General features: G+C 63.5%; 1 protein-coding gene across 4 annotated transcripts; it reads left to right on the top strand.

Moving 5' to 3' along the window:
- The first annotated feature begins 176 nt into the window (after positions 1-176).
- Positions 177-21,952, top strand: SLC8A2 (solute carrier family 8 member A2). 4 transcript variants are annotated; one of them, XM_071800801.1, is made up of 8 exons: positions 177-236; positions 5,602-7,329; positions 11,093-11,196; positions 11,315-11,332; positions 12,445-12,569; positions 12,637-12,736; positions 15,148-15,423; positions 21,549-21,952. In XM_071800801.1, the coding sequence occupies exons 2-8, from the start codon at positions 5,603-5,605 to the stop codon at positions 21,923-21,925; spliced, it is 2,727 nt and encodes a 908-aa protein (XP_071656902.1). In that variant the 5' UTR covers positions 177-236; position 5,602; the 3' UTR covers positions 21,926-21,952. The 4 variants fall into 4 exon arrangements, with proteins under 4 accessions (XP_071656902.1, XP_071656903.1, XP_071656904.1 ...); XM_071800802.1 differs by having other exon boundaries at positions 5,602-7,192; positions 21,549-21,626; XM_071800803.1 differs by lacking the exon at positions 21,549-21,952 and adding an exon at positions 19,143-19,181 and having other exon boundaries at positions 5,602-7,192.
- The last annotated feature ends 79 nt before the right edge of the window (positions 21,953-22,031 follow it).

Raw genomic sequence — 22,031 nt, 5'->3', positions numbered from 1 at the left:
GCAGAGGGTCCCGGGGGGGGGGGAATCGGGTGATCCCGGCTGTATTGGGGGGGTCAGGGGGTCCCGGGAAATGGGTGGGGAGGGGCGAGTGGGTGGGGAAGGGGGCGTGTCCATCACCCTGTCCCCGCCCCCTCCCGCCCCCGTGGCTCCGCCCCCCGCCCCCCCTTCCCCCCCCCCTCCCATGGCCATGGAGCGCTGAGCGGAGCGGGGGGGGCACGAGCGGAGCCGCAGCCCAGGTAGGACCGGGGGGGGGGGGGGGGTCCCCAAAATACCCCCCCATTACCCCCCCATTGCACCCCCAAACCCCCCCAACCCCCCCATTGAACCCCAAACCCCGGGCTTCCCCCCCCCCCCCCACCTGAGGATTCCACCCATGGGGGGGGGGGGGCGGCGGGAACCCCCAAACCCCCCAACCCCCCCTTGCTCATCCCCATCATTTTGGGGTGAAAAACGCCAATTTCGGGGCCGCGCATCGCAGGGCGAGGGGGGGGGGGTTCGGCTCTTTAATCCTCGTTCACCCCCCCCATGCAAACAGGTGGGGGGGGGGGGAAGTGGAGATTTGTCCCAAATTCCCACGATTTACCCCAAATTTTCCCCAAATCTGGGCGGATTTGCCCCAAATCGCCCATTTTTACCCCCCCCCCCCCCGTTTAAAACGCAAAGGCGCCTTTTTTATTGCTAAAAAACGCGATTTTGGTTCTTTCCCCCCCCCCCCATCCCGAAAATAGAACGGACCCCCCCCCCCTTTTCCAAACACGAATCCCGGGGAACGCGGATTTGGGGCAAATCCGGGGGATTTTGGGTCCTTCCCCCCCCGCCCCGGACCCCTCCAAATGGGGCAAAAACCGCCGATTTGGGGGCTTTTCCGTGGATTGTACCAAAAATGGGGGGTTTGGGGGGGTTAAAATAAAGGGGGGATGCGATTGGTTCTGGAATCGCGGGGGGGGGGGTCACAGATTTTGGGGGGGGTCCCAGATTTTGGGGGGGGTCCCCTATGATTTTGGGGGCATTCCCATGATTTTGGGGGCTTTCCCATGATTTTGAGGGGGGGGATCCCATGATTTTTGGGGGGGTCCCCGTGACTTTGGGGGGATCCCCATCATTTTTGGGGGGGTCTCCATGATTTCTGGGGGGGTCCCCGTGATTTTGGGGGGGGTCCCCATCATTTTTGGGGGGGTCCCCATGATTATTTGGGGGGGATCCCCATGATTTTGGGGGCATTCCCATGATCTTGGGGGGGTCCCCATCATTTTTGGGGGGTCCCCATGATTTTGGGTGGGATCCCCATGATTTTGGGGGCATTCCCATGATTTTGGGGGGGTCCCCATCATTTTTTGGGGGGTCCCCATGATTATTTGGGGGGGATCCCCATGATTTTTGGGGGGTCCCCATGATCTTGGGGGGGATCCCCATGATTTTTGGGGGGGATCCCCATGATTTTGGGGGCATTCCCATGATTTTTGGGGGGTCCCCATGATCTTGGGGGGGGGTCCCCATGATTTTAGGGGGGTCCCCATGATTATTTGGGCGGGATCCCCATGATCTTGGGGGGGGTCCCCATGATTTTGTGGGGGTGTCCCGGGATATTTTTGGGGGGATCCCCATGATTTTCGGGGGGGGGGGGGGGGTCCCCCAACTCCATCTCGAACTCTTCACCCTAATTTGCCCAATTAGCGCCTTTTTCAGCCCAAACCCCCCCTACTCCTTCCCTCCCCCCCCAACCCCAAAACCATCATTTTTCACCCCAAATTTGCCGCGGGGGGGGGGGGTGGTTTATGTGTATAGGGGGGGTCCCCCCATTAAATAAAGTGGGGATGGGGGGGCTCGATTTTGGGTGAAAATCCCTCGGGATTGGTGAAGGGGATGGGATGGGGACCCCGGACCGACCCCCCCAGGGTCGTTTTTTTTGGGGGGGGGGGGGGGACACAAAACCACCCCCAAAAGTGGCGGTTTTGGCTGTTTTGCCACCAAATGAACCCGCAGGACGCTTTAATTAAAGCTTCGCCCAGACGCCGCTAATGAGGCTCCAATTAATTAATTAGAGTGGGGGGGGGGGGGTGGTTTGCCGACCCCCCCCCCCCCCTTCATCCCAACGCCTCCTGGGTGCAACAGGGGCTGGCGCTATGGGGTTGGTTATGGGGTTGGTTATGGGGTTGGTTATGGGGCAGCGCTATGGGGTTGGTTATGGGGGGTGCAGTGCCCCCCCCCGCCCCCCCCCGGGCTGGTTTGGGGGTGTCCCCGTCCCCCCCCCGCCCCCCCATCTCCCTTTTTTAGCCGCTCCATCCTCCGTTGCCATGGCAACCACGCGGTTGCCAGGGAGGAGCTGGGAAGCGCCCACGCGCCCCATAGCATGGACCCCCCCTCCAATAAACGCCACCCCCCCACGGCCGTGGGTGGTTCTGCTATGGGGCGGATGGTTCAGCCCCACGGGTGCAGCCCGGCCCCACAGCTCCATCCCAGCTCCATGGACTCCATTCCAGCCCCACAGCTCCATCGCAGCTCCATGGGTTCCATTCCAGCCCCACAGCTCCATCTCAGCCCCACAGCTCCACCCCAGCTCCGTGGGTTCCATCCCAGCCCCACAGCTCCATTCCAGCCCCACAGCTCCGTCCCCGCCCCACAGCTCCACCCCAGCCCCACAGCTGCATCCCAGCCCCACAGCTCCATCCCGGCCCCATGGCTTCATCCCGGCCCCACAGCTCCATCCCAGCCCCACACCTCCATCCCAGCTCCATGGGCTCCATCCCAGCCCCACAGCTCCATCCCGGCCCCACAGCTGCATCCCAGCCCCACAGCTCCATCCCGGCCCCACAGCTCCATTCCAGCCCCACAGCTCCGTCCCCGCCCCACAGCTCCATCCCAGCCCCACAGCTCCATCCCAGCTCCATGGACTCCATCCCAGCCCCACAGCTCCATCCCAGCTCCATGGGCTCCATCCCAGCCCCACAGCTCCATCCCAGCCCCACAGCTGCATCCCAGCCCCACAGCTCCATCCCGGCCCCACAGCTCCATCCCAGCCCCACAGCTCCATCCCAGCTCCATGGACTCCATTCCAGCCCCACAGCTCCATCCCAGCCCCACAGCTCCATCCCAGCTCCATGGGCTCCATCCCAGCCCCACAGCTCCATCCCAGCCCCACAGCGCCATCCCAGCTCCATGGACTCCATCCCAGACCCACAGCTCCATCCCGGCCCCATGGCTTCATCCCGGCCCCACAGCTCCATCCCAGCCCCATAGCTGCATCCCAGCCCCACAGCTCCATCCCAGCTCCGTGGGTTCCATCCCAGCCCCATAGCTGCATCCCAGCCCCACAGCTCCATTCCAGCCCCACAGCTCCGTCCCCGCCCCATGGCTCCATCCCAGCCCCACAGCTGCATCCCAGCCCCACAGCTCCATCCCAGCTCCATGGGCTCCATTCCAGCCCCACAGCTCCATCCCGGCCCCATGGCTTCATCCCAGCCCCATAGCTGCATCCCAACCCCATGGCTGCATCCCAACCCCATGGCTGCATCCCAGCCCCACAGCTCCACCCCAGCTCCATGGGCTCCATTCCAGCCCCACCGATCTATTCCAGCCCCATGGCTGCATCCCGGACCCACAGCTGCATCCCGGACCCACAGCTGCATCCCAGCCCCACAGCTCCACATCCCAGCTCCATGGGCTCCATCCCAGCCCTGTAGCTCCATCCCAGCCCCACAGCTCCACATCCCAGCTCCATGAGCTCCATCCCAGCCCCACAGCTCCATCCCAGCTCCATGGGCTCCATTCCAGCCTCACAGCTCCATCCCAGCCCCAGAGCTCCATATCCCAGCCCCACAGCTCTATCCCAGCTCCATGGGCTCCATATCCCAGCCCACAGCTCCGTCCGGGCCCCATAGATCTATCCCAGCCCCACAGCTCCATCCCAGCCCCATGGCTCCATCTCCATCCTGGCCCCACAGCTCCATCCCAGCTCCATCCCAGCCCCATCCCAGCCCCACAGATCTAGCCCAGCCCCACAGCTCCATCTCCATCCCAGCCCCACAGCTCCATTTCCCGCCCAGCCCCACAGCTCCATTTCCCGCCCAGCCCCACAGCTCCATCCCAGCCCCTCAGCTCCATCCCGGCCCCACGGCTGCATTCTGGCCCCACAGCTACATTTCAGCTCCATGGGCTCCATCCCAGCCCCACAGCTCCATCCTGGCCCCACAGCTGCATCCCAGCCCCACGGCTCCATCTCCATCCCAGCCCCACAGCTCCACCCCAGCCCCACAGCTCCATCTCCACCCCAGCCCCACAGCTCCACCCCAGCCCCACAGCTCCATCTCCACCCCAGCCCCACAGCTCCATCTCCATCCCAGCCCCACGGCTCCATCTCCATCCCAGCCCCACGGCTCCATTTCCATCCCAGCCCCATGGCTCCATTTCCATCCCAGCCCCACAGCTCCATCTCCATCCCAGCCCCACGGCTCCATCTCCATCCCAGCCCCACAGCTCCATTTCCATCCCAGCCCCATGGCTCCATCTCCATCCCAGCCCCACGGCTCCATCTCCATCCCAGCCCCACAGCTCCATTTCCACCCCAGCCCCACATCTCCCCCCCAGCCCCACATGTCCCCCATCTCCCTCATCCCCACAGCTCCACCTCATCCCCACAGCTCCACCCCATCCCCACGCCTCCATATCCCAGCCCACAGCTCCACATCCCAGCCCCACATCTCCCCATCCCCACAGCTCCATTTCCACCCCATCCCCACAGCTCCACCCCATTCCCACAGCTCCCTTCAGCCCCACATCTCCCCCATCCCCACATCTCCCCCATCCCCACAGCTCCACCCCAGCCCCACAGCTCCATCTCCCCCCATCCCCACAGCTCCCTTCAGCCCCACATCTCCCCCATCTCCCCCATCCCCTATCTCCCCCATCCCCATAACCCCATCTCCCCCACCTCCCCCATCCCCCATCTCCCCCATCCCCACAGCTCCACATCCCAGCCCCACATCTCCCTCATCTCCCCCATCCCCCCATCTCCCCCATCCCCACATCTCCCCCATCTCCCCCATCTCCTCCATCTCCCCCATCTCCCCCAGCCCCACAGCTCCATCTCCCCCCATCCCCACAGCTCCCTTCAGCCCCACATCTCCCCCATCTCCCCCATCCCCTATCTCCCCCATCTCCCCCATCCCCCATCTCCCCCATCCCCCATCCCCCATCTCCCCCATCCCCCATCTCCCCCATTTCCCCCATCTCCCCCATCCCCACAGCCCCATTTCCACCCCATCCCCCATCTCCCCCACCCCCCATCTCCCCCATCCCCCATCCCCCATCTCCCCCATCTCCCCCATCCCCTATCTCCCCCATCCCCCATCTCCCCCATCTCCCCCATCCCCCATCTCCCCCATCCCCCATCCCCCATCCCCCCATCTCCTCCATCTCCCCCATCTCCCCCATCCCCCATCTCCCCCATCCCCCATCTCCCCCATCTCCCCCATCCCCCATCCCCCATCTCCCCCATCTCCCCCATCATCTCCCCCACCCCCCCATCCCCATTTCCACCCCACCCCCCTAACACCTCCCTCCCTTCCCCCCTCCCTCCCTCCCCTCCCCCTCTCCCCACCTCAGGATGCGGGCGCTGCGGGCGGCGCTGGCGGCCTCGCTGCTGCTGCCCCGTCCCGGCTCCATCGCCGGCGCCGCCGAAGCCAACGGCACCTGCCAGGGCTCCACGCGCTGCCAACCCGGGGTGCTCCTCCCCGTCTGGCAACCCGACGACCCCTCCCCCGGCGACACCGCGGCGCGCGCCGTCGTCTACTTCGTGGCCATGATGTACATGTTCCTGGGGGTCTCCATCATCGCCGACCGCTTCATGGCGTCCATCGAGGTCATCACCTCCAAGGAGAAGGAGATCACCATCACCAAGGCCAACGGCGAGACCAGCGTGGGCACGGTGCGCATCTGGAACGAGACGGTGTCCAACCTCACGTTGATGGCGCTGGGCTCCTCGGCTCCCGAAATCCTACTCTCGGTCATCGAGGTGTGCGGACACAACTTCCAAGCCGGAGAGTTGGGTCCCGGCACCATCGTGGGCAGCGCCGCCTTCAACATGTTCGTGGTGATCGCCGTGTGCGTCTACGTCATCCCCAGCGGCGAGAGCCGCAAGATCAAGCACCTGCGCGTCTTCTTCGTCACGGCGTCCTGGAGCATCTTCGCCTACGTGTGGCTCTACCTGATCCTGGCGGTGATCTCGCCCGGCGTGGTGCAGGTGTGGGAGGCGCTGCTCACGCTCGTGTTCTTCCCGGTGTGCGTGGTGTTCGCCTGGGCGGCCGACAAGCGCCTCTTGTTCTACAAGTACGTCTACAAGCGCTACCGCGCCGACCCGCGCCGCGGCGTCATCATCGGCACCGAGGCCGAGCTCCCCAAGGGCGCCGGAGCCGGCGGGGCGGTGGCGCTGCCCGAGCGCCGCGGTTCCGTCGTCCCCCCGTCGCCCGTTGCCGAGGAGAAGGAGCTGGATGAGAGCCGGCGCGAGATGATCCAGATCCTCAAGGAGCTGAAGCAGAAGCACCCGGACAAGGAGCTGGAGCAACTGGTGGACCTGGCCAACTACCAAGCGCTCCTGCACCAACAGAAGAGCCGCGCGTTCTACCGCATCCAAGCCACGCGGCTCATGACCGGCGCCGGCAACGTGCTCAAGAAACACGTGGCCGAGGCGGCCAAGCGAGCGGCGGCGTTGCTGGAGGTGCCGTCGGACGCCGAGGAGGAGCCGTGTAGCCGAATCTTCTTCGAGCCCTGCTTGTATCACTGCCTGGAGAACTGCGGCTCCGTGACGCTGTCGGTGGCGTGCAGGCACGGAGCCGAGCTCAACCACACCTTCTACGTGGACTACAAGACGGAGGACGGCTCGGCCAAGGCGGGTTCGGACTACGAGTACAGCGAGGGGACGTTGATCTTCAAGCCGGGGGAGACGCAGAAGGAGCTGACGATCGGGATCATCGACGACGACATCTTCGAGGAGGACGAGCACTTCTTCGTGCGGCTGCTCAACCTCCGCGTCGGAGACGCCGAGGGGATGTTCGAGCCCGACCCCGCCGACGGCCCCAAGGGGCGTTTGGTGGCGCCGGCCGTGGCCACCGTCACCATCCTGGATGACGACCACGCCGGGATCTTCACGTTCCGCGAGAGGCTGCTCCACGTCAGCGAGTGCCAGGGGACGGTGGAGGTGACGGTGCTGCGCAGCTCGGGCGCCCGCGGCACCGTGATGCTGCCCTACCGCACCCGCGAGGGCACCGCGCGCGGAGGGGGGGTGCACTACGAGGACGCCTGCGGGGAGCTCGAGTTCCGCAACGACGAGACGGCGTGAGACGGGGGGACGGGGGGGATGTTGGGGAGGTTGGGGGACGTGGGGACGTGGGGGATATGGGGGATATGGGGACATGGGGGGATAGGGGGACATGGGGGGATATGGGGGATATGGGGGGACATGGGGATATGGGGGGATATGGGGACATGGGGACATGGGGGATATGGGGAGCTGGAGTTTGGCAATGATGAGACGGCGTGAGCTGGGGGGACGTGGGGGACATGGGGGGACATTGGGGGACATTGGGGGATAGGGGGACATGGGGGGACATGGGGGATATGGGGGGACATGGGGACATGGGGGATATGGGGGGATATGGGAACATGGGGGGACATGGGGACATGGGGGGATAGGGGGACATTGGGGGATATGGGGGATATGGGGGGACATGGGGACATGGGGGGATATGGGGAGCTGGAGTTTGGCAATGATGAGACGGCGTGAGATGGGGGGACGTGGGGGGACGTTGGGGATGTTGGGGGACATGGGGACATGGGGGGATATGGGGACATGGGGACATGGGGGGATAGGGGGACATGGGGGGATATGGGGGATATGGGGGGACATGGGGACATGGGGGGATAGGGGGACATTGGGGGATATGGGGGATATGGGGGGACATGGGGACATGGGGGGATATGGGGACATGGGGGATATGGGGAGCTGGAGTTCGGCAATGATGAGACGGCGTGAGATGGGGGGATGTGGGGGGACGTTGGGGATGTTGGGGGACATCGGGATATATGGGGGATATGGGGGGATATGGGGACATGGGGGATATGGGGGATATGGGAACATGGGGGGACATGGGGACATGGGGGGATAGGGGGACATTGGGGGATATGGGGACATGGGGGGACATGGGGACATGGGGGATATGGGGAGCTGGAGTTTGGCAATGATGAGACGGCGTGAGCTGGGGGGACGTGGGGGGACGTTGGGGATGTTGGGGGACATGGGGACATGGGGGATATGGGGACATGGGGACATGGGGGGATAGGGGAACATGGGGGGATATGGGGGATATGGGGGGACATGGGGACATGGGGGGATATGGGGGATATGGGGGGACATGGGGACATGGGGGGATATGGGGACATGGGGGGATAGGGGGACATAGGGGATATGGGAACATGGGGGGACATGGGGACATGGGGGGATATGGGGACATGGGGGGATATGGGGACATGGGGACATGGGGGATATGGGGACATGGGGGGATATGGGGACATGGGGGGATATGGGGACATGGGGGATATGGGGAGCTGGAGTTCGGCAATGATGAGACGGCGTGAGATGGGGGGACGTGGGGGGATGTTGGGGAGGTTGGGGGACATGGGGGGATATGGGGGATATGGGGGGACATGGGGACATGGGGGATATGGGGACATGGGGGGACATGGGGAAATGGGGGGATATGGGGACATGGGGGGATATGGGGACATGGGGGGATATGGGGACATGGGGACATGGGGGATATGGGGACATGGGGGGATATGGGGACATGGGGGATATGGGGAGCTGGAGTTCGGCAATGATGAGACGGCGTGAGATGGGGGGACGTGGGGGGACGTTGGGGATGTTGGGGGACATGGGGGGATAGGGGGACATGGGGGGATATGGGGGATATGGGGGGACATGGGGACATGGGGGACATGGGGACATGGGGGGATATGGGGACATGGGGGGATATGGGGGATATGGGGGGACATGGGGACATGGGGGACATGGGGACATGGGGGGATATGGGGACATGGGGGGATATGGGGGATATGGGGGGATATGGGGACATGGGGGATATGGGGAGCTGGAGTTTGGCAATGATGAGACGGCGTGAGATGGGGGGACGTGGGGGGACGTTGGGGATGTTGGGGGACATGGGGGGATATGGGGGATATGGGGGGATATGGGGACATGGGGGATATGGGGGGATATGGGAACATGGGGAGACATGGGGACATGGGGGGATAGGGGGACATTGGGGGATATGGGGGATATGGGGGGACATGGGGACATGGGGGGATATGGGGATATGGGGGGACATGGGGACATGGGGGGATATGGGGACATGGGGGATATGGGGAGCTGGAGTTCAGCAATGATGAGACGGCGTGAGATGGGGGGACGTGGGGGGACGTTGGGGATGTTGGGGGACATGGGGACATGGGGGGATATGGGGACATGGGGACATGGGGGGATAGGGGGACATGGGGGGATATGGGGGATATGGGGGGACATGGGGACATGGGGGGATATGGGGACATGGGGACATGGGGGATATGGGGACATGGGGACATGGGGACATGGGGGGACATTGGGGACATGGGGGATATGGGGAGCTGGAGTTCGGCAATGATGAGACGGCGTGAGATGGGGGGACGTTGGGGATGTTGGGGGACATGGGGACATGGGGGATATGGGGGATATGGGGGGACATGGGGACATTGGGGGATATGGGGACATGAGGACATGGGGGGATAGGGGGACATGGGGGGATATGGGGGATATGGGGGGACATGGGGACATGGGGGATATGGGGACATGGGGGGACATGGGGACATGGGGGATATGGGGAGCTGGAGTTTGGCAATGATGAGACGGCGTGAGATGGGGGGACGTGGGGGGACGTTGGGGATGTTGGGGGACATGGGGACATGGGGGATATGGGGGATATGGAGGATATGGGGACATGGGGGGATATGGGAACATGGGGGGACATGGGGGATATGGGGGGACATGGGGACATGGGGGGATATGGGGACATGGGGGATATGGGGACATGGGGGGACATGGGGACATGGGGGATATGGGGAGCTGGAGTTTGGCAATGATGAGACGGCGTGAGATGGGGGGACGTGGGGGGACGTTGGGGATGTTGGGGGACATGGGGACATGGGGGATATGGGGACATGGGGGGACATGGGGACATGGGGGATATGGGGAGCTGGAGTTCAGCAACGATGAGACGGCGTGAGATGGGGGGACATGGGGGGACATTGGGGATGTTGGGGGACATGGGGGGATAGGGGGACATGGGGGGATATGGGGGATATGGGGGGACATGGGGACATGGGGGGATATGGGGACATGGGGGGATATGGGGACATGGGGACATGGGGGGATATGGGGACATGGGGGATATGGGGAGCTGGAGTTTGGCAATGATGAGACGGCGTGAGATGGGGGGACGTGGGGGGACGTTGGGGATGTTGGGGGACATGGGGGGATAGGGGGGATATGGGGGGATATGGGGACATGGGGGGATATGGGGACATGGGGGATATGGGGACATGGGGACATGGGGGGACATGGGGGACATGGGGGGACATGGGGGGACATTGGGGACATGGGGGATATGGGGACATGGGGACATGGGGGGACATGGGGGGATAGGGGGGATATGGGGGGACATGGGGACATGGGGGGATAGGGGGACATGGGGGGATATGGGGGATATGGGGGGACATGGGGACATGGGGGGACATGGGGACATGGGGGATACGGGGAGCTGGAGTTCCGCAACGATGAGACGGCGTGAGACGGGGGGACATGGGGACGTGGGGGGACATGGGGACATGGGGGGACATGGGCGGGTATGGGAGGACATGGGGGGACATGGGAAGACATGGGGGGACATGAGAAGACATAGGAGGACATGGGGGACACGTGGGGACCCGGGGTGCGGTGCCTCCCCCCGCGCTGCCCCTGTCACTAACCCGGGGTCCCCCCGTGTCCCCCCGCGTCCCCCCGTGTCCCCAGGAAGACCCTCCAGGTTCGCATCGTGGACGACGAGGAGTACGAGAAACGGGACAATTTCTTCATCGAGCTGGGCCCCCCCCGCTGGCTCAAACGCGGCATCTCGGGTGGGCGGGGCTCGAGTGGGCGGGGCTTGGCTGGGCGGGGCTTGGGTGGGCGGGGCTTGGGTGGGCGGGGCTTGGGTGGGTGGGACCCGCCGCCTTCTGACCCCCCCTCTCCCCACAGCTCTGCTGCTCAACCAAGGTAGGAGCCTCCGCCCCCATCCCATTGTCCCCAGGACACCCCCACGTGTCCCCAGGTTGTGTCCCCACCCCGTGTCCCCACATTTCCACACCACTCACTGTCCCCCCAAACTGTGTCCCCACACCATGTCCCCATGTGTCCCCATCCCGTGTCCCCATCCCGTGTCCCCATCCTATACCCCACACCATGTCCCCATGTGTGCCCACACATCCCCGTGTCCCCTTAGGGGATGGGGACCACGTGCTGGCCCCACCCGTGTCCCCATCCCGCTTCATGTCCCCACCCTGTGTCATGTCCCCATCCTGTGTCCCCATCCCGTGTCCCCATCCCATGTCCCCATGTGTCCCCATGTGTCCCCATTCCGTGTCCCCATCCCGTGTCCCCATCCCATGTCCCCATGTGTCCCCATCCCGTGTCCCCATCCCATGTCCCCATTCCATACTTCACCCCGTGTCCCCATCCCGTGTCCCCATCCCGTGTCCCCATGTGTCCCCATCCCGTGTCCCCATCCCATGTCCCCATTCCATACCTCACCCCATGTCCCCATCCCGTGTCCCCATTCCATACCTCACCCCATGTCCCCATCCCGTGTCCCCATGTGTCCCCATGTCCCCACGTGTCCCCAGGGGACAGGGACCGCGCGCTGTCGGCCGAGGAGGAGGAGGCGCGTCCCCATCCCGTGTCCCCATCCCGTGTCCCCATCCCGTGTCCCCATCCCATGTCCCCATTCCATACCTCACCCCATGTCCCCATCCCGTGTCCCCATTCCATACTTCACCCCATGTCCCCATCCCGTGTCCCCATCCCATGTCCCCACGTGTCCCCATGTGTCCCCATGTCCCCACGTGTCCCCAGGGGACGGGGACCGCGCGCTGTCGGCCGAGGAGGAGGAGGCGCGTCCCCATCCCATGTCCCCATCCTGTGTCCCCATCCCATGTCCCCATCCCGTGTCCCCATCCCGTGTCCCCATGTGTCCCCATGTCCCCACGTGTCCCCAGGGGACGGGGACCGCGCGCTGTCGGCCGAGGAGGAGGAGGCGCGTCCCCATCCCATGTCCCCATCCCATGTCCCCATGTGTCCCCATGTGTCCCCATGTCCCCACGTGTCCCCAGGGGACGGGGACCGCGCGCTGTCGGCCGAGGAGGAGGAGGCGCGCCGCATCGCCGAGATGGGCAAACCCGTGCTGGGCGAGAACTGCAAGCTGGAGGTCATCATCGAGGAGTCCTACGACTTCAAGGTGACGTGGGGACACGGGGGACGCGGGGGACGCGGGGGACACGGCCTCACCCCCCGTGTCCCCGCAGAACACGGTGGACAAGCTGATCAAGAAAACCAACCTGGCCACGGTGATCGGGACCCACTCGTGGCGCGAGCAGTTCCTGGAGGCCATCACGGTCAGCGCAGGTGGGACCTTGTCCCCAGTGTCCCCTCCTTGGGGACAGGGGGTTATGGGGATGCTCGGCCATGGGGAGGTGGTTCTGGGGACAGGGAACCTTGTGGCTGTGGGTCCTGGGGCCACCACCCTGGGGACATCACCCTGGGACCACCACCCTCTGGATGTCACTGTGGGGCCACCACCCTGGGGACATCACCCTGGGGCCACCACCCTCTGGATGTCACTGTGGGGCCACCACCCTGGGGACATCACCCTGGGGCCACCACCCTCTGGATGTCACTGTGGGGCCACCACCCTGGGGACATCACCCTGGGACCACCACCCTCTGGATGTCACTGTGGGGCCACCACCCTGGGGACATCACCCTGGGGCCACCACCCTCTGGATGTCACTGTGGGGCCACCACCCTGGGGACATCACCCTGGTGTCACCACCCTCTGGACATAACCATGGGACCACCACCATGGTGCCACCATCCCAGTCCCATGCGCCCTGGTGCCACCATCCTGGGGACATCACCCTGGGGCCACCACCTTGGGGACATCACCCTGGTGCCACCACCCTCTGGACACCATCATGGGGCCACCACCATGGTGCCACCACCCTGGGGCCACCATCCTGGTCCCATATACCACGATGCTACCACCCTGGGGACATCACCTTGGGGCCACCATCCCAGTCTCATGTACCATGATGCCACCACCCTGGGGACATCACCATGGGGCCACCACCCTGGTGCCACCACCCTGGGGACATCACCATGGGGCCACCACCCTGGGGACGTCACTGTGAGGCCACCACCATGGTGCCACCACCCTGGGGCCACCACCTTGGGGCCACCATCGTGGGGCCACCACCCCAGTCCCATGTACTATGATGGCACCACCCTGGGGACATCACCATGGGGCCACCACACTGAGGACATCACCCTGGTGCCACCATCCTGGTGACATCACCCTGGGGCTACCACCGTGGTGCCACCACCCTGGGGCCACCACCCTGGGGTCACCATCCCAGTCCCATGTACCTTGGTGCCAGCACCCTGGGGACGTCACCATGGGGCCACCACCGTGGTGCCACCACCCTGCGGCCACCACCTTGGTGCCACCATCCCAGTCCCATGTACCCTGGTGCCACCACCATGGCGACATCACCCTGGGGCCACCACCGTGGTGCCACCACCCTGGGGCCACCACCCTGGGGTCACCATCCTAGTCCCATGTACCACGATGCCACCACCCTGGGGACATCACCATGGGGCCACCACCCTGGGACCACCATCCTAGGGCCATCATCCCAGTCCCATGTATCATGATGCTACCACCCTGGGGACGTCACCATGGGGCCACCACCCTGGGGTCACCATCCCAGTCCCATGTACCATGATGCCACCACCCTGGGGACATCACCATGGGGCCACCACCCTGGGGACATCACCCTGGTGCCACCACCCTGGTGCCTTCACCATGGGGCCACCACCTTGGTGCCACCATCCCAGTTCCATGTACCCTGGTACCATCACCCTGGGGACATCACCATGGGGCCACCACCCTGGGGCCACCACCGTGGTGCCACCACCCTGGGGCCACCATCCTAGTCCCATGTACCACGATACCACCACCCTGGGGACATCACCTGAGGGTCACCATCCCAGTCTCATGTACCATGATGCCACCACCCTGGGGACATCACCCTGGTGCCACCACCCTCTGGACGTTACTGTGGTGCCACCACCGTGGTGCCACCACCCTGGGGCCACCACCTTGGGGCCACCATCGTGGGGCCACCACCCCAGTCCCATGTACTATGATGGCACCACCCTGGGGACATCACCATGGGGCCACCACACTGGGGACATCACCCTGGTGCCACCATCCTGGTGACATCACCCTGGGGCTACCACCGTGGTGACACCACCCTGCGGCCACCACCTTGGTGCCACCATTCCAGTCCCATGTACCCTGGTGCCACCACCATGGCGACATCACCCTGGGGCCACCACCGTGGTGCCACCACCCTGGGGCCACCACCCTGGGGTCACCATCCCAGTCCCATGTACCACGATGCCACCACCCTGGGGACATCACCATGGGGCCACCACCCTGGGGCCACCATCCTAGGGCCACCATCCCAGTCCCATGTATCATGATGCTACCACCCTGGGGACATCACCATGGGGCCACCACCCTGGGGCCACCACCCTGGGGACATCACCCTGGGACCACCACCGTGGTGCCACCACCCTGGGGCCACCACCCTGGCGACATCACCCTGGGACCACCACCGTGGTGCCACCACCCTGGGGCCACCACCCTGGGGCCATCACCCTGGGGCCACCCCCCTTGCATTGTGCACCCTGGGGGCCACCCCCACAGTGCCACCCCCGTCCCCCCAAGCGGGTGACGCCGTGTCCCCGCAGGCGAGGAGGAGGAGGAGGAGGAAGGGCGCGAGGAGCGGTTGCCGTCGTGCTTCGACTACGTGATGCACTTCCTGACGGTGTTCTGGAAGGTTCTGTTCGCCTGCGTGCCGCCCACCGCCTACTGCAGCGGCTGGGCCTGCTTCGGCGTCTCCATCCTCCTCCTCGCGCTGCTCACCGCGCTCATCGGGGACCTGGCCGCGCACTTCGGCTGCACCGTGGGGCTCAAGGACTCGGTCAACGCCGTGGTCTTCGTGGCGCTGGGGACGTCCATTCCTGGTGAGGGACATTGAGAGGGACATGGGGACAGGGTGATGGGATGGGGCGATGGGGACCAGGTGACCCTTGGGCTGCACCGTGGGGCTCAAGGACTCGGTCAACGCCGTGGTCTTCGTGGCGCTGGGGACGTCCATTCCTGGTGAGGGACGTGGGGACATTGAGTGGGACATGGGGACAGGGTGATGGGACATGGGATAGAATGGTGGGAGAGTGGGAGGAGAGACGTGGGGTCAAGGTGACACTTGGGCTGCACCATGGGGCTCAAGGACTGGGTCAATGCCGTGGTCTTCATGGCGCTGGGGACGTCCATTCCTGGTGAGGGACGTGGGGACATTGAGAGGGACATGGGGACAGGGGACGTTGAGAGGGACATGGGGACAAGGGACACTGAAAGGGACATGGGGACATTGAGATAGAATGGTGGGATGGGGCGATGGGGACAAGGTGACATTTGGGCTGAACCATGGGGCTCAAGGACTCGGTCAACGCCGTGGTCTTCGTGGCACTGGGGACGTCCATTCCTGATGAGGGACATTGAGAGGGACATGGGGACATTGAGATAGAATGGTGGGATGGGGCGATGGGGACAAGGTGACATTTGGGCTGCACCATGGGCTCAAGGACTCGGTCAACGCCATGGTCTTCGTGGCGCTGGGGACGTCCATTCCTGATGAGGGACATTGAGAGGGACATGGGGACACGGGACATAGAGAAGGACATTATGACATTGAGAGGGACATGGGACAGAATGGTGGGATGGGGCGATGGGGGACAAGGTGACACTTGGTCTGCACCGTGGGGCTCAAGGACTCGGTCAACGTCATGGTCTTGGTGGCACTGGGGACATCCATTCCTGGTGAGGGACATTGAGAGGGACATGGGGACAGGGTGATGGGATGGGGCGATGGGGACAAGGTGACCCTTGGGCTGCACCATGGGCTCAAGGACTCGGTCAACGCCGTGGTCTTCGTGGCGCTGGGGACGTGCATTCCTGGTGAGGGACGTGGGGACATTGAGTGGGACATGGGGACAGGGTGATGGGACATGGGATAGAATGGTGGGAGAGTGGGAGGAGAGACGTGGGGTCAAGGTGACACTTGGGCTGCACCGTGGGGCTCAAGGACTGGGTCAATGCCGTGGTCTTCATGGCGCTGGGGACGTCCATTCCTGGTGAGGGACGTGGGGACATTGAGAGGGACATGGGGACAGGGGACGTTGAGAGGGACATGGGGACAAGGGACACTGAAAGGGACATGGGGACATTGAGATAGAATGGTGGGATGGGGCGATGGGGACAAGGTGACATTTGGGCTGAACCATGGGGCTCAAGGACTCGGTCAACGCCGTGGTCTTCGTGGCACTGGGGACATCCATTCCTGGTGAGGGACATTGAGAGGGACATGGGGACATTGAGATAGAGTGGTGGGATGGGGTGATGGGGGACAAGGTGACACTTGGGCTGCACCATGGGGCTCAAGGACTCGGTCAACGCCGTGGTCTTCGTGGCGCTGGGGACGTCCATTCCTGGTGAGGGACATGGGGACATTGAGTGGGACATGGGGACAGGGTGATGGGATGGAGTGATGGGGTAAAGGTGACACTTGGGCTGCACTGTGGGGCTCAAGGACTGGGTCAACGCCGTGGTCTTGGTGGCGCTGGGGACGTCTGTTCCTGGTGAGGGACGTGGGGACATTGAGTGGGACATGGGGACAGGGTGATGGGATGGAGTGATGGGGACAAGGTGACACTTGGGCTGCACCGTGGGGCTCAAGGACTCGGTCAACGCCGTGGTCTTCGTGGCGCTGGGGACGTCCATTCCTGGTGAGGGACGTGGGGACATTGAATGGGACATGGGGACATTGAGATAGAATGGTGGGATGGGGCGATGGGGACAAGGTGACATTTGGGCTGAACCATGGGGCTCAAGGACTCGGTCAACGCCGTGGTCTTGGTGGCGCTGGGGACATCCATTCCTGGTGAGGGACATTGAGAGGGACATGGGGACAGGGGACGTTGAGAGGGACATGGGGACAGGGTGATGGGATGGGGCGATGGGGACAAGGTGACCCTTGGGCTGCGCCATGGGGCTCAAGGACTCGGTCAACGCCGTGGTCTTCGTGGCGCTGGGGACGTCCATTCCTGGTGAGGGACGTGGGGACATTGAGTGGGACATGGGGACAGGGTGATGGGATGGAGTGATGGGGACAAGGTGACACTTGGGCTGCACCGTGGGCTCAAGGACTCGGTCAACGCCGTGGTCTTGGTGGCGCTGGGGACGTCCATTCCTGGTGAGGGACGTGGGGACATTGAATGGGACATGGGGACATTGAGATAGAATGGTGGGATGGGGCGATGGGGACAAGGTGACATTTGGGCTGAACCATGGGGCTCAAGGACTCGGTCAACGCCGTGGTCTTGGTGGCGCTGGGGACATCCATTCCTGGTGAGGGACATTGAGAGGGACATGGGGACAGGGGACGTTGAGAGGGACATGGGGACAGGGTGATGGGATGGGGCGATGGGGACAAGGTGACCCTTGGGCTGCGCCATGGGGCTCAAGGACTTGGTCAACGCCGTGGTCTTCGTGGCGATGGGGACGTCCATTCCTGGTGAGGGACATGGGGACATTGAGTGGGACATGGGGACAGGGTGATGGGATGGAGTGATGGGGTAAAGGTGACACTTGGGCTGCACCGTGGGGCTCAAGGACTGGGTCAACGCCGTGGTCTTCGTGGCGATGGGGACGTCCATTCCTGGTGAGGGACATGGGGTCATTGAGAGGGACATGGGGACAGAGTGATGGGACATGGGATAGAATGGTGGGAGAGTGGGAGGAGGGACGTGGGGTCAAGGTGACACTTGGGCTGCACCGTGGGGCTCAAGGACTCGGTCAACGCCGTGGTCTTCGTGGCGCTGGGGACGTCCATTCCTGGTGAGGGACGTGGGGACATTGAATGGGACATGGGGACATTGAGATAGAATGGTGGGATGGGGCGATGGGGACAAGGTGACACTTGGGCTGCACCATGGGCTCAAGGACTCGGTCAACGCCGTGGTCTTCGTGGCACTGGGGACGTCCATTCCTGGTGAGGGACATTGAGAGGGACATGGGGACATTGAGACAGAATGGTGGGATGGGGTGATGGGGGACAAGGTGACACTTGGGCTGCACCATGGGGCTCAAGGACTCGGTCAACGCCGTGGTCTTCGTGGCGCTGGGGACGTCCATTCCTGGTGAGGGACATTGAGAGGGACATGGGGACAGGGGACGTTGAGAGGGCCATGGGGACAGAGTAATGGGGCATGGCATAGAATGATGGGGTCCACCTGCCACCTCCTCACCGCTGGAACGTGACCCCATGTCCCCATGTCCTCATGATGTCCCCATATCCCCACGTCCCATCTCCCCATGATGTCCCCATGGTGTCCCCATGCGCGGACGCGTCCATCGGCAACGTGACCCCATGTCCCCATGATGTCCCCATGATGTCCCCATGATGTCCCATGTCCCCATGTCCCCCCACATCCCCATATCCCCAAATGTCCCCATGATGTCCCCATGGTGTCCCATGTCCTCATGATGTCCCATGTCCCCATCTCCCCATGATGTCCCATCTCCCCATGATGTCCCCATGTCCCCATTTCTCCCCCATCTCCCCATGATGTCCCATGTCCCCATGATGTCCCCATTGATGTCCCCATGTCCCCTGTCCCCCCAGACACGTTCGCCAGCAAGGTGGCGGCGCTGCAGGACGCGTGTGTGGACGCGTCCATGTCCCCATGTCCCATGTCCCCATCTCCCCATGATGTCCCATCTCCCCATGATGTCCCCATGTCCCCCCATGTCCCCATGATGTCCCATCTCCCCATGATGTCCCATGTCCCCATCTCCCCATGATGTCCCATCTCCCCATGATGTCCCCATGTCCCCATTTCTACCCCATGTCCCCGTGATGTCCCATGTCCCCATCTCCCCATGATGTCCCATCTCCCCATGATGTCCCCATGTCCCCATGGTGTCCCATCTCCCCATGATGTCCCATGTCCCCATCTCCCCATGATGTCCCATCTCCCCATGATGTCCCCATGTCCCCATGGTGTCCCATGTCCCCATGATGTCCCATCTCCCCATCTCCCCATGATGTCCCCATGATGTCCCATCTCCCCATGATGTCCCCATGTCCCCATTTCTACCCCATGTCCCCATGATGTCCCATCTCCCCATGATGTCCCATGTCCCCATCTCCCCATGATGTCCCCATGATGCCCCATCTCCCCATGATGTCCCCATGTCCCCATTTCTACCCCATGTCCCCATGGTGTCCCATGTCCCCATGATGTCCCATGTCCCCATGATGTCCCATCTCCCCATGATGTCCCCATGTCCCCATGATGTCCCATGTCCCCATGATGTCCCCATGTCCCCATGATGTCCCATGTCCCCATGGTGTCCCATGTCCCCATGATGTCCCCATGTCCCCATTTCTACCCCATGTCCCCATGATGTCCCATCTCCCCATGATGTCCCCATGTCCCCATTTCTACCCCATGTCCCCATGGTGTCCCATGTCCCCATGATGTCCCATGTCCTCATCTCCCCATGATGTCCCATCTCCCCATGATGTCCCCATGATGTCCAATCTCCCCATGATGTCCCCATGTCCCCATTTCTACCCCATGTCCCCATGGTGTCCCATGTCCCCATGATGTCCCATGTCCCCATCTCCCCATGATGTCCCATCTCCCCATGATGTCCCCATGATGTCCCATCTCCCCATGATGTCCCCATGTCCCCATTTCTACCCCATGTCCCCATGGTGTCCCATGTCCCCATGATGTCCCATGTCCCCATCTCCCCATGATGTCCCATCTCCCCATGATGTCCCCATGATGTCCCATCTCCCCATGATGTCCCCATGTCCCCATTTCTACCCCATGTCCCCATGGTGTCCCATGTCCCCATCTCCCCACGATGTCCCATCTCCCCATGATGTCCCATCTCCCCATGATGTCCCATGTCCCCATGATGTCCCCACGTCCCCCCATGTCCCCATGTCCCCACGATGTCCCATGTCCCCATGATGTCCCCACGATGTCCCCATGTCCCCTGTCCCCCCAGACACGTTCGCCAGCAAGGTGGCGGCGCTGCAGGACGCGTGTGTGGACGCGTCCATGTCCCCATGTCCCATGTCCCCATCTCCCCATGATGTCCCCATGTCCCCATTTCTACCCCATGTCCCCATGATGTCCCATCTCCCCATGATGTCCCATGTCCCCATCTCCCCATGATGTCCCATCTCCCCATGATGTCCCCATGTCCCCATTTCTACCCCATGTCCCCATGGTGTCCCATCTCCCCATGATGTCCCATGTCCCCATCTCCCCATGATGTCCCATCTCCCCATGATGTCCCATGTCCCCATGTCCCTATTTCTACCCCATCTCCCCATGATGTCCCATGTCCCCATTGATGTCCCCATGTCCCCTGTCCCCCCAGACACGTTCGCCAGCAAGGTGGCGGCGCTGCAGGATGCGTGTGTGGACGCGTCCATGTCCCCATGTCCCCATTTCTACCCCATGTCCCCATGGTGTCCCATCTCCCCATGATGTCCCATGTCCCCATCTCCCCATGATGTCCCATCTCCCCATGATGTCCCATGTCCCCATGTCCCTATTTCTACCCCATCTCCCCATGATGTCCCCATGTCCCTATTTCTACCCCATGTCCCCATGATGTCCCATGTCCCCATCTACCCATGATGTCCCATGTCCCCATGATGTCCCATTTCCCCATGATGTCCCCATGATGTCCCATCTCCCCATGATGTCCCCATGTCCCCATTTCTACCCCATGTCCCCATGGTGTCCCATGTCCCCATGATGTCCCATGTCCCCATCTCCCCACGATGTCCCATCTCCCCATGATGTCCCATCTCCCCATGATGTCCCATGTCCCCATGATGTCCCCACGTCCCCCCATGTCCCCATGTCCCCACGATGTCCCATGTCCCCATGATGTCCCCACGTCCCCCCATGTCCCCATGTCCCCACGATGTCCCATGTCCCCATGATGTCCCATGTCCCCATGATGTCCCCACGATGTCCCATGTCCCCTGTCCCCCCAGACACGTTCGCCAGCAAGGTGGCGGCGCTGCAGGACGCGTGCGCGGACGCCTCCATCGGCAACGTGACGGGCTCCAACGCCGTGAACGTGTTCCTGGGGCTGGGGGTGGCCTGGTCGGTGGCCGCCATTTACTGGGCGGCGCAGGGCCGCGCGTTCCGCGTCCCCGCGGGGACCTTGGCCTTCTCCGTCACCCTCTTCACTGCCTTCGCCTTCGTGGGGGTCTCGGTGCTGCTCTATCGCCGCCGGCCCCACATCGGGGGCGAGCTGGGGGGCCCGCGCACCCCCAAAGTGCTGACGGCCGCGCTGTTCCTGGGGCTCTGGCTGCTCTACGTGCTCTTCGCCAGCCTGGAGGCTTATTGTCACATCAGGGGCTTCTGAGGGGACACGGGGACGCCGTGGGGGGGGGGGGGGCGTCTTGGGGTGCTCCTGATGCCACCTGTCACCCCTGGGGTCCCCATGTCACCCCCATGTTCCGCTAGGGGGC

This window comes from Patagioenas fasciata, chromosome 33, assembly GCF_037038585.1.
Source record: "Patagioenas fasciata isolate bPatFas1 chromosome 33, bPatFas1.hap1, whole genome shotgun sequence".
Taxonomy (NCBI): Eukaryota; Metazoa; Chordata; class Aves; order Columbiformes; family Columbidae; genus Patagioenas; species Patagioenas fasciata.
The sequence above is the reverse complement of the archived record's forward strand: the minus strand, read 5'-3'. Positions and strand labels throughout refer to the sequence as shown.